We start from the raw sequence: 13,301 nt of genomic DNA on the forward strand, positions 1-13,301 counted from the left end.
ATCGGCCACCCTCTTTGGGGTTCTTTGTCTCTCGTTTTTTTCGCGCGCGCCTTGTTGGGCCCCGAAATTGAGGCCGCGCGCTGGCCTCAAGGAAGCACCATTGAGGGGGAAAGGGGTGGAAAAAAAGAAGTAATTAAATAAATTTAGTTGAAGAGCCCCACGCACAGCTGAAATATTCGAGTGTAAAGAAAAGTTTGGCATTGAGGTACATTTGCATAAATTGCAAATAATTCCAGAGCCACTTGCGGAGGGGTTGTGCGTCTCTCTCGGCCGAGAGAGCCTGGGCTTCTGGTGGTGCGGAGAAAGGGTGTGTATAGGGCCAGTGTGTCTCAATTTACGACGATGCATCTGACAGTGGTGAATCCCCCGAGCTAATGATTATAAATGCGGATGTGAGAGACTGTGTTGGAAGCCCTTATGCGATCCTGTGAGTCTTATCAGTGGAATTAACATTACACCCAGAGTGAAGGTGTTTTTCGCCGCTTTTTTGGCTCATTGCCATCATTTTGAGGGGTGAAGGCAGGAGTGTATAGTGCTAGTTTGCCATAAGACTAAACAATCCCTCACCACTGGGGTGTATAGTGAATTTTCCAGCCATGTGTATGAGTTTAAATTCTGGTCCACGCTATATTTAGAAAGTCCTCTTGTGCCGGGGTGAATTACACAGGACCCGAGGACACGGGTTACGGGGGAAAGTTTATGCCTTGGACTGGAGAGTAAAACTTTCCTTTACGCCCCAGTGCACATCATTTTCATCACCCTGATCGCTCTCTCTGCCCTCTAATGCAAATAGCACGGCCGTCCGTGGGGCTCCATTATCAAAATGATGTTCAACTATGTTGGGGTGGTAATTAACTAGCCTGGAAGGACATCAAATAGACAGGGCCGAAAGAGTGGATTTCTTAGTGGAAAAAAAAAATTGACGACTTAGGAACTCTCTCGCTCTGTGTGTGACTGTCGAATCATCCCCATCTGGCCCAATGGCCAAGGTGCTGTGCAAGAGATAATACCCGCAGTTGTGCCGCTGAACAGTGAATAGTGTCATGTTTGGTAATTACGCCATCACGGTCAGTGCTGGGCTTCGCAATTTATGCTCATAGTGTTCTGAACGGTGAAGACACACCACCTCTGCCGAGCTCACCCTGATCGGAGTCCGGAACCCCAAGTGCGAGTGGTGAAATTTTTGGAAAGAACAATTCAAACCCGAGCTCAGCATCGCAATAAAGGCACCCTCGCCCACCCTTCCAACCAAGAGTGAAGAAGTGTTGGTGAAAGGCGGAAGAAAAGAGGCGAGTGGGCGGAAGCGAGAAAAAAGAGAGCAGAGGAGCAAGTGGAGTTTTATGGTGACCTCAGTGTAAGCGGCCGGAGATGGGTTTAAGATTAGCATTAGTTTTGCGGTTGGCCATCATCATTTGTACAGCTTTCGTATGTTTCCCCATTGTTTCCACCCAGATGGACTGGGCCGATGATGATGAGGATCCGGGTAAGTTTTATGTTGCTCAAATTTTGATACAAAATCATTGTTTAACACACTCAAAAGGCATTTCACACACACATCTCCCGAAATCCTCGTTTATATCATTTGATTAACTTAAATTTCATTCTCACCGCACTTTCTGCACAGCTCGCCGCCCCCCAGGGCAGATGGGGTTGAGCTGGTGCGGACAGGAGGGATGGCGCAAAAAGGGGTGACATGGGTTTTCGGTGAATTAATGTGTAGACAAATAGTGCTCCGTGCGATTGTGCGCCAACCCAAGCCCTGAGAGACTCTTTCACACACTGCCAGAGTCCTGCTGCAAATGAGATAAGGGTAAATTGTGTCAAAATTTTATTGCTCCGGAAAATTTTCCACCCCCCCGCAAAAGGGGTGCGCACAGTGGCAAATGCACTGAGAGTTTTCTTTCATACACTGGAGAGGGATGGTTATCAAATTGGACGAATTACCCAGTGAAAGCGCATAAACCAATATTTGACGTATGTACTTTCATCATAGTCTAATCTAATCATGTGCATAATTACATATTGTGACAACGCACGAAGCATATATGCCATATATGTATATGTGATGGATATAAAGGATACTGCGGGAATCTCATGATTCATGCATTAGCGGTAGAACTTAGAAGCCATGCAAGAGCTTTTGACTTTGAGATTTCATGGAAATTTGCGATCATATTCGCTCTATGACGCTTTAATCCCTGCAGCTACACGAGTTCTGAAATGTTGTCAATGGGCGGAAATGATTTTGTTCCATGTCATGTGGAGAATGCTCTGGTGAATGGCCGGAAATATTGTCATCAGCACTAACACTCAACGCCAGAGGCGGATGAAATCTTTTGTGCGGCGTTCGCGGAAAGGGTCATTCTCTCCCCTCGTCGTGCTTTTTTTTCCTCACCACCACCCCTTGACTTCCACATGTACATATCATGCGTCGAATGGCACAACCTATTTACTTACATGGGGGGTGAAAATATCTGGCAAGAGAGAGAGAGAGAGAAAGATCCTTTGTGACGCCCCAGACATGCACAACAATTGACGGCGAATGTTGTCAAATATTTGCTCTATGTGACTAGTTTTCATCATCACCAATGAATATCGATAGAATCCGCAGCTCCTGCGGATTCTGTGCATGAATGCAGAGCAAATTCCTCAATAACCCAGTTTAAATAAATTTCCATTGAATATCTTGACTGGAGAATTGTTGAGTTTTTCTGTGCGGAAATGTAAGAAATCTATTTTAGTCAATTAATGATATCTGCAAATTTATCCCAGCAGTTTCTTATACACGAATCAACAAGCTCTTCACGGAGCTTCCTTTGCAGGAGTATCAACGGTGCAAAATAAATTGATATTTCAGGAAGTAGAGAGAAAAGTACGCAAATTGAGTTAACTTTTGTACGTTAATGCGTATCTGGAGAAAGTTTCTGGTGTTGTTTCTCGATGCTTTATTCCCTGGCGAGAGAGAGAGAGAGAGAGTGAGTGTGTATATATATCTGGGGGGAGAAGAAGAAGTGTTTATAATTATTTCATGAGAAAAATTCCTCAGTAAATCTTAAGGCTACACATACACAAATCACACCATGTTGACTCCAAATAATGTTAAGAGGAGAAACTTTCTCATGATGATTTCACTGGAGAAAATACACTTAGGAATCTTCCACGCCTGATGAAAACAAAAACGAACTTCCTTTTAACTTAATTGAACTTCCTGCCAAGGTTACTTTCCTCCCCACAACACCCCAACACATCCCCCCAGAGGAGAGAAATAGAGGATCTGAAAAATAAATTTTGTACATTTTTTTTTCATCTCCACATTTGTCCACAAGTTCGCAATTCCCGCAAAGTTTTCACCACCACAAAGTGCGTTGGTAATTATTTTGTGAGATATCACGGTTAAACTTTTTCACGTGTAAAAAAATTTAATTCGGTTTTAATTGAAAATTTCATTACAATTGGCGTCATGGCATGAAACGCTGAAGGGGTTGAACACAGATATGTATGCGATGGTGCGAGAGTTGCGCGGTAAAAATATTAGTTGACACGCTTAAGCTTTGACCGCCTAGCTGGACTACCAAATAGGTCCATCGTCAATGTATGCACAGGAGAGTGGCGCAAAAAGCACACGCTGGGGTCATCATATGGAATGTTTTGTTAAATGGCCATGTTTGGGGTCGTGTGAGTTTCGGAAGAGGGAAATTTTGTGTAGATTTGTAAATAAAAAAAAAATTGCCAAAAACACGTACCACCTTACAAATAAAATCGCCCCAGAGCATAACAGATTAATGGGCTTTATACGTTCCTGCAACATATCGTTGGTGTTTTGTAATCTCTTCCATGCGACAAAAAGCACCTCAGTCTCTCGTTTTATTTTCCTCTGCATTGACATGGGAAGAGAGAGAGAGTCTGTGCTGATATATACAGTAGCGAAAATTAGCTTAGGACACCTAAGAGCGAGAGATCAGCGAAAATTCGTGGCTAAACTGGCGCTAAACACACTCAGGGATTGCGAAAATGGAAGATTTGCGAAAGAATTTAATGATTTTGTCCGTTTTGAGTTGTGAAATGTCGTCCGAAACCCCATAAATATCGGTTGAACCTTCGATATATCGAGGGATCAGTCGCGTTTTATGGCTCAACTATCAAAATGTTGTAATTTTCACGACAACATGATTGTTGTTAAACGATCAACAACGATTTGATGTGGATTTAATGGAAATTTCATTGTCGTTTTGCGCACTTTTCCGTGCATTTTACAATATCTCGAACCCAATTTGAGATATCGCCATGATCTTAACGTCATTTGAAAGATAATGAAATTCTGCTCGTTCTTCATCTTATGGTAAATGTCTCAAAAATTGAAAGAAATGTCGAATTTTTACCATTAAACTAAAAGGTGTCCTAAGCTAACTTTCGTCACTGTATTACTTCGCTCAGGGATAATACAAAAATTACATAGAGGAACTGGCAAATTGCTGTGCGGTGATTATTCAGGTAAAAAGAGATTTTCAACGTTCTGACTATTGATGAAGTATGTCGCACCAATTATAGTGGAAAGTTTGGAAAAGTGCATAGAAAAAGTTGCATGACAGTGAAATTGCTTTAATCATTGAATTTCTCGTACTCCCCAAAGCTATATATGTACCTTTTCCAACACGCTTCTCAACTCTCCCCGGCGGAAGTGACGGGGATTTCGCATTCGATATTGCTTGCATCACGAATCCCTAACGTAGAGAGACAACAACACGGAATAATGGAGTGGATAGATATTGAAAATAAAAATCATTATTCCAAAGTCATAACTCCAATATAAAACTTTAACAGGAAATGTTTTCTTCATCCCTCCTCCGATTCTGTTCAGGGGGGGGAGGAGAGGGAAAAAGAGTCAAACTTTTTCGAAATGCTTTTATAGAATTTTAATGCTTCCCGTTGTCGGGATATGTTAACTTTGCCATATAAATTTCTCACTCTTTTTCATGCCTGCGCCTTTTCATGTTTGATTGGGAGAAAAGGAGAGTGAAAAACTGGGTAGACGCGGAGGTGTTCAGAGCCTCAGGAAAAGAGAGAGAGAGAGAGAAAAAAAACCTTTCACGTGAATGAAAATAAAGTTTTTTCCCCTTACCTTTTTTTTCCTAAATGAATTTATGTCAAGAAAAATCAATATTGCCAACCTCAGGAAGGGAAAATTTCTGGTTAAACATTTAATAATGATGCGATATTTGATATTAAATGCTCTCAACTTTCAATTTCTCAGAAAAAAAATACGACGCGATGTAGATTTGAGGAAGGAAAAGCTCTCCTTGTTTACCGATTATGGCAATTAACCGTCATTGGCGGAAGTTGAGATTTCCACGAATTTATCTCAACTTCCGGAAGTGACGGAGCAATAAAAAAAATTCCTCATAATTTTTAAATGCGCTTTTTCTTAATTATTACGGCACGTGTTGGGAAATTTCTGAGAATTTCATGACAAACAAAATCTCTCAAGCTACAAAAAAGCGAGATATTTTTATAAAAAAAGTCAAGAGAATTCAAGATTTGACTGTGTGAATTTTTAACGACACTTTTCGCTGTTTCTTGAGAAAGAGAGATTATAAAATTTTCATCTTCCGAAGATGATTCATTCTATACTTTAGTTTTTTTTTCATCTTCTTCTGTGACTTCTTCCCGTTTTGGCATCTGTCGTGTATTTCACTATCGCATGAATTTGCCGAAAGGAAAAGCACGATAGAGAGATGAGGGAAAGTGCGATGGTATGAAAAAGCTAAAGAAACTCTATCGTATATTTCATCACCATCCATTCTCGTTGTGTACATATACTGTATCTGTTTATGTGAAAATGTATTTTGAAGCTTATGACACGAGCCAGATGCAAACATTTCATAATGTCATATCACGTTCACATGAAGGCATTCACAATGCAAATGAAAGATTCCCATTGAAAGAAAGAGCGAATATATGAGCGATGATGTTCCACTTTTGCACATGGGAGAATTGAAAGAATATCGTGAAGGTTTTCACTGTGTCTGTGTGTGTGTGTGGAATGGGAGGAAAAATTGAGACATTTTCGCGTGGAAAATTGACAGAGAGAGAGAGAGAGGGAGGAGGAGAGGAAAAAGCTGAAGATTTTTGAGCTTTTACTGTCAAGCCCACGATGAGAAATCAATAGCGCATTTTCCCACATGTGTGCAAATGTACAGAATATTTCATATGATAGTTACTCAAACACATGAATATTTATGGCCTCTTTATGTCACTCATGTTATACATTGATGATAAATTTATTAATACAAAATCAAACAATTCCCGTTTGTAATTAAAATTGATATAAAACCATCAGAATAACTCATTACCTATTTATATTTGTGTTTAATTTGAATTTACATATTTTTATTGGACAAGTTATACAGCATTTTTATCACTGCGTCACACATTCTCCCTTTGATGATACAATGTGATTAAATTTGGTTTATCATGCATAAATATTAGCAGAGAGTCATTTGCATAACCGCGATTCTTCCTTTTCGATCTGAAAGCGTCAAAAACTTAATTTGATCATATTTTTTTGGGGGCGAACTTTCAATGCGAAAACTCTTTTGATGGAAGTTTTGGAGATATTTTGCCTGTCAAATTGAAAGCCGAAAAAGACTTTGTGGCAGGAATTTGGACATGGAAATTCATCAGGATAATAATTCCTCTCTTTCTCTCTCTCTGTCTCGCAGAAATATACCAATTTGTCAGTTGCAATTAACTTATCCAATTGGCAATTGGGAAGTCCATTGATGAGAAGCTCAATAACTGACTGGATAGATTATTGCGTCATACACATAACCCACTTTTCCCACCCCCAGAGCTTGTGTGATATAGCAACTCTCCCCATGGATATAGGAAAAACAGGGCGGCAAAATGCTCTCTCTGGAGAGGAAAAAGCGACGAGGAGAGAATTTATTTTGGATTATGCAGCAGATTATGTTTTAGTGGCAAAAGCATGGCGTGTTTTGTGTGGTCAGAACGGAACAAATTGTACATAATTCAAAGCTCTTTCCAGATGGAGCTTTTATACTTAATACATTGGCTAAATATTCATAAATAACGAGAAGATGCTTAGGGGATTACTGGACGAAGTAGAGCAATTCCTGGTCAACTTTTATTTCCCAATAGTGACATTAATTAAGTGCTGGGAATTGTCTTTTCTCACCCACTAACGAAAATTGTTCGTGAAATATTCTTTTAATGGAGTCATTTAACAAACTTTCTCCCTATTTACTATACAATGGCGCAACACCAAAGTCAGTGACTCTTCGTTCTATTCCATTCGACTCGGAGACGGATAATTTTGATTGCTTTCCCTTCCATCCACCCCCCGATTTTCTTCTCCCTCTCTCCCTCTGGCATTTTTTTTTGGGGAAATAATTAATCATAAACTTTCCCTTTGTTTCTTCCACAAATAAAATTGAGCTACTGTGAATAACACCACGATAAAATATTAATGGCAAATTGGCCCACTCTGGGCTTCGTGTGAACTTGAATATTTACCTGGAACTTTGTCTTGTAGTTTCTCCACTGTGTTTTCACATTTTATTTTATACCATATGGTACCCAGAGATCCCATAAATAATATCCAAAATGCAAACGGCCTGAATCAAATGAGTCTCCCAGGAAATATTTATGGAAGTCATTTGAAAATGGTGGGTTTTTTCTCTATAAATTTATTGTGTCGCTATTATCCAGAATTTTGAGAAGGTTTGGTTAATAATATATTCAATTGTTTGATGCCTTTCAGTTTTCTGACACATTCTATTAATTGTATGTAGAAACTATTTCCGTAGCTATGAATCAAATGAACCTATTATTTGTGGATATCAATGAAAATTAATGATTTTCAATTCATCAACACTTTGATTTATTATTTGAAAATCAATCCAAGTCGTCCAGTGTGAAGTTATATTTGCTAGAGATTTAGATATTTAGGCAAAATAATCTATTATTGCTTTCAAAATGCATTATTTACTCCAGTGAAATTTCGAGCAATTTCCCCTGGAAAGTTGTACAAAAGCATAGAAGAATTACTGGGCAATTGTATGTATTTTTAATGATCTCTAGAGTAGAACTGTCCATTTGGAAATCATCTCCAAAGTTAATTGCCGCGTATTATATTGGATGCTCCTGGCAAATTCTCCCCTGTGAATTTATAATAGCACACCACCCACGGCTGAGGGATTTCCCTGGGGGGTATTTTTAGCAAGGAAATTTCGCCCCAGTCGAGTGGATACAGTAAACAGCACTCATTAGGCGTGCGACAACTAAAAATAGGTCTAAAAGGCAAAAAGTTGCGTGCAAATCATTTTCTACATGGCGAGAGTGTTCATAGTTCTGTGATATAGTATACATTACTCATATTACACATTTAGCTTCTTACGCCGATATATGTGCAGGGAGAGAATATGAAGTTTATAGAGGGTGAGTTGTGCGACAGAAATATGATGACAGAATGTAGGTAAATTGGTAAAATTTCCATGCTCTCGGGGAGAGAGAGAGAGAAAATTAAATCCCTCAACAAGGATGGGGGCGAAGAGAGTGCGACTTAAGAATTATTAGTTACAACATTGTAGGATATATAATAAAATAAAATATTAAAATGGAAAATAGTGGTAATGAAGTTCTCTTCTCCACTCGTAAATCAAAACACCTTAATTTACTGATGGCACGTGAACAAATTCCACCCTCTGTGCATGGCTGACAGACAGAAGAAGAAATGGAGGGAATATCGCGGAGGGTGGATATTTATTGGGTGGAAGCACAGCCAGTCAAGCCAAGTGTGAGACGCGGGGTTGTGCCTCATTTTAATCGCAATTTTATCTGAGGAAATACTTGCTTCTTGTTTGTATTAAAATCTCATATTCTCCGAGAGTGCGGCGCGCGGTCCCACCCTCTGCCATCAACACGCATGTAATCTCGAGCTTACATCGACGAATTTCATTACGTATCGCCCACCCATGCCACGGAATCCACTGCCACTGTAGCTGTCTTCGCCTCACCCGCCCATCAATTGAATGTCTTGGCGTCGAACAATTTCACGGAGTGATCATTTTCCTTATGTAACTCCCGGTTGTGCTGTTTTATAATCGGATAACCGTACATGTGCGGGCGAAATGTAATACCTCCGGCCGTGATTTCTCCGGCTGCCTGCCACCCTCTCGTCAATGCGGGGAAAAAAGCAACCCCCACACCCCCATGGGGAATATGTAAACAATTTTCTCATGGCTATGAGTTCAAAATAGTGCACAATTTAGATTGAACAGAGGGAGAAAATTGCTCTTCGATTTTTCATCCACAAATTTTCTCGTCATTTCATCGCCCTTTCCTCTTCGACAGCTCACAACACTGCGACTCCATTTGGTTTTTTTTTCTTCTCTAGCAGAGCTTATACAAAGTAAATACATTTCGCCACAGACTAATTCGATAGCACACTGATTTCTTGAAAGGTGATTTCCCAATTTAAAACCATGAAACATTCCAACAAGTCCCAGTCTTGGATTTGTCTTGGATCGTTTGTGTGCGAGAGAAGCGATTTCAGGGGCTAATCATGCAGTAAATTTGAGGTTAATATCTCCCAGAAATTGTACAATAAGAATATTTGCATTAAGAACAATATCAGCTTGTATTCTAACCATCTTATCGCTTTTCTTCCAACAAACATTAATAATTCGCAAGGGAGTGAAATCATGTCAAGTGATTTGCCCTTCTAATTCGGTGAGTCTAAAAGAATATTACGCTTTAATTGAAATTTTGTGTACATCCCAGGGATAATCCCGAGAGCTTAGAATGAGATTTTCCGTGTTACCGTCTCGCGAAGGAGGAAAAAAAAGGAAGGAATCTAAAGGAAAACGTTAACAAGGAAATTAGATTGAAATTGTTTCAATTTAATACATTAGTTTTATGTATATTCTATCATCCATATGCAGACTTTCTTTTATCTTTTTGATGTGTGTTTGCAAGAATGGGAGATTTTATACTTTGTGCGAGAAAATAAGAAAAATCTGAGATGATTTGTGATGGAAATGTGAGATGAATATTTCAATTATTCTTTCATATCTCGTATATCTCTCAACTTGTGAATTTCGCCATGTTGAATTTTTCCTGAAATATCCTTCAGCACTATGAGATTTTCTTTTTTAGTCTTTAATCTTACATTTTCGTGTCTTTTCTTGTATCACGAGGAGATTATGATAAAATTACGATTCTCTGGAGGAAGTCAGCAATATCCATAAATGCGTTGAAGTGACAATTTTTGTCTGGCAATTGAGGATGATTTTTATCCCTCCTGAGAGATATTGAAATGCGATTTGAGTGCCACAAAAACCAACCACATTCTCAGCGCCCCACGGTGATAAATGTTGGGCAATAAGACGCTCAATCTCCTGCACATTGACTGCAATTGGATGGGAAGTTAATATTATTGCAAAATGAAATTCCATTTTTTGGCCACAGAGATTTACAGCATTGTAAGACGAGATGATGCCGCTTTTTCCCCCCCAAAGACACCATCGCACAAGAAACTGCAATAAAAAGCTAAAGATGACGGATGAGAGCGATTGAAAGTGGTAATTGCACATTCCGGCGAGATGAGATTTTATAGCTTCTCTCCATATTTTGGGATAATGCTTCTTAAATTTATCGTGATTTGCTGTTGGGGCTTTGTGGTTGTTGGCAACATTCACAGACTTTTGTGCGAGGATTCACTCATGATTTATGACTTTTGCTTAATTAAAGGGGTATTTTCCGTGGGCCACTGAAATTGCTAATAAACCCCTTTTCGTTCATTACACCACCATGTTTGGCATGCATTTGCCGGAGGCAATGAAAATTAGGGTTTAGAAGAGAATCCTTTTTTTTCCTGCTAAATAAGGTGAATCGCGCAATATACAAAACGACTATTGATATTTCTTCACGACCTTCACACGCCCACAGAAGTCGCAGAAACTGGGGTAAACGCTGAATTTGCTATCAAATGAATTTCAAATGTGACACACTATATAGTGCCAAAAGTGGAGGCTCTTTTTGGCATGAAGCTGAGCGAATGAGGAAAATTCCTAATTTTCTTTCTCATGCATAAATGCAAATGTATTCTAAGGAGGAGTTTGGTCTCGCAGCGTAAGAAAAAAAAAAGAGGCGAATGGAGGAAAGTACATATCGGTGTCTTAAACGTTTCCATTTCGAACGGGTGGGCGAGGGATGAAATGAAAAGACTGTCATACGTCTTTTGCACACCACGAAGGAGGGAATTGAAAGGGAACTCACCACCCGGAGGAAGTAGAAAAGTGAATAGAAATTTTTGTATGTGCTCTGATTGAAGATTATCTTTTCGTGATAAGGGATGAAAAGATTTATAAGTAAATACCAACGTCGTATCGGTGATTGCATTTGGGGGGATTTTTCCCTCTCTAACTCACTGCCGAAGCTCTTCTTCCCCATCCATTTATCTCCCTGTGTGAGAGGCACAAATAAAATTTCAATGTTTATACATTAAGCAATGTACATTTAAACATAGAGTATAAGTATGGCAAGGGAGAAGTGAAAATCATGGGGAAAAGAGAGCTTACAAGAAGCTTTCCCGGGAAAAATTCCCCGTTAATGAATGGAATGAAGATGGGTATAATTCTAAAGTGGATTTTTAATCAGTTAATTAAACCAATACAGCAGAACAAGAGCCAACGTTCATGCTTGATTCTCACGTTTAACGCCATCTGCTCCACATCAACTTCGCATATCACATTCTCGAAAGCTTCCGAAGCGAATCTCCTTTCTAATAACACAACCCACTTCTTTCCACCCCGGATAAAGTGGAAAAAAAGTTCAGAATTTCATTATGAGTGTATATTATTGAAAAGTATATTAAATGATTTTGCATTGAAATGAATACATGTAATATGCAGAGAATTATGTATCTTGGTTTTGATTAGGAGAAATCGATAAAATGTAGGCAACGTATTTCTATGTGACGACGCACAGAAGGAGAATTAATTTATGAGTGAAATTGAAAAGTTCTTTATCAGAACTCGTAATATGTTTTACATCTGTTGACAATTTGCAATATCGGCCAAGAGAGAGATAATATAGTCAGAAAAAGCGTACAATTCAGCGAAAGTTATTGATATTTACATAAAAACAATCGTAATAATCGTTTAGTAGGTTATGTAACGAATCAGGGACAGATTTAGTGAATAATTCGTATTCTAACACAGTTTTTGAAGATTTCTTAGTGATATTTTAAGGTTATGTGCGGAAAATATACTCAAAACAAGCGATTTTGAGTTGATTCTCACAGAAATATCACACTGAAAGTGTCTGCAAACTTCTTTCTTTTCCAGAAATCTTAAAATAACTCAATTGCATGACTTTAAGACAAACTCAGAATACTTTAAATTTTCAACAGTGAACCGAGAAGACAAAAACATTAGCCGGAGGACACAATTTAGCTGTCCATTCCGTGTCTGAGTGTCTGTTTGCTGTGGGCTCCATCTAAGTTGCAAAATTAATAATTCATATTGTCACAAGAAAAGTTCGTGGAAGTCGAGGCCGCACGGAAAGTGGAGGTCTGACTCCCTGTGTACCTGGAGGAATGAAAGTCAATATTAAATAAAGGGAAATGAAGAAATACATCGTAAATTACTTCATAACGTTTTCGAGGATTATTGCTGGGCGGGCAGAAGAGTCAGATTCCATTCTGCGTTATTCATTGTTTTCCTGCTCCTTTTGACAACATTTGACTTGAGATTCCATGTTGACAAGTGAATTAATTCAATGGAATTATTATTTGTCTTGAAAGCAATTACGTGGCACTTTAATTGCAACTCTTATCTGCACGTGTGTTTGGGCGACTCAAGTTCGCCAATGATGCGCGAGAGTAAATTGTATTTATGAATTTTCTGCACCGAAACACGCGTTTCAATGGGTTTTGAGAACTGCGGCATTCGCGAACAGAGTCATTTTATAGACAAAGTGATTCTCTGCCAAATGTGCGCTGGTGTGAAAATTGTGAAAACAATTTGAGAAAATTGTTATTAGAAAATATCTAACGAAGAATATAGTTTTCATCTTGAATTTTCCTTCTTTCAAATTCATACCTTATGAAATGATAAACATTGAGAATATGCTGAAGAATGCTTTTGATTTCTATGGAACTTGTGTTGGTTTCATTTCAAAGATATAATGTGAAAACTTGAAATTTCTCCACATTATTCCGTACATTTGATATCGTCTTATTACTCACATGTCTAGTTCTCATCACAAGTTCGTCGAAA

The 13,301-nt window shown here is 38.8% G+C and overlaps 1 protein-coding gene across 1 annotated transcript in view; it reads left to right on the forward strand.

The window, feature by feature from the left end:
* The first annotated feature begins 1,364 nt into the window (after positions 1–1,364).
* The window catches only part of LOC132257796 (uncharacterized), a 129,429-nt gene continuing 117,492 nt past the window's right edge, over positions 1,365–13,301 (forward strand). Inside the window, exon 1 of the mRNA XM_059754827.1 lies at positions 1,365–1,483. Within this exon, the coding sequence (XP_059610810.1) occupies positions 1,369–1,483 (115 nt within the window). The 5' untranslated portion in view covers positions 1,365–1,368. The remainder of the gene's footprint in view (positions 1,484–13,301) is intronic.

The sequence above is a fragment of the Phlebotomus argentipes genome, unplaced genomic scaffold (assembly GCF_947086385.1).
Source record: "Phlebotomus argentipes unplaced genomic scaffold, Phlebotomus argentipes genome assembly scaffold_4, whole genome shotgun sequence".
NCBI classification, from domain to species: Eukaryota; Metazoa; Arthropoda; class Insecta; order Diptera; family Psychodidae; genus Phlebotomus; species Phlebotomus argentipes.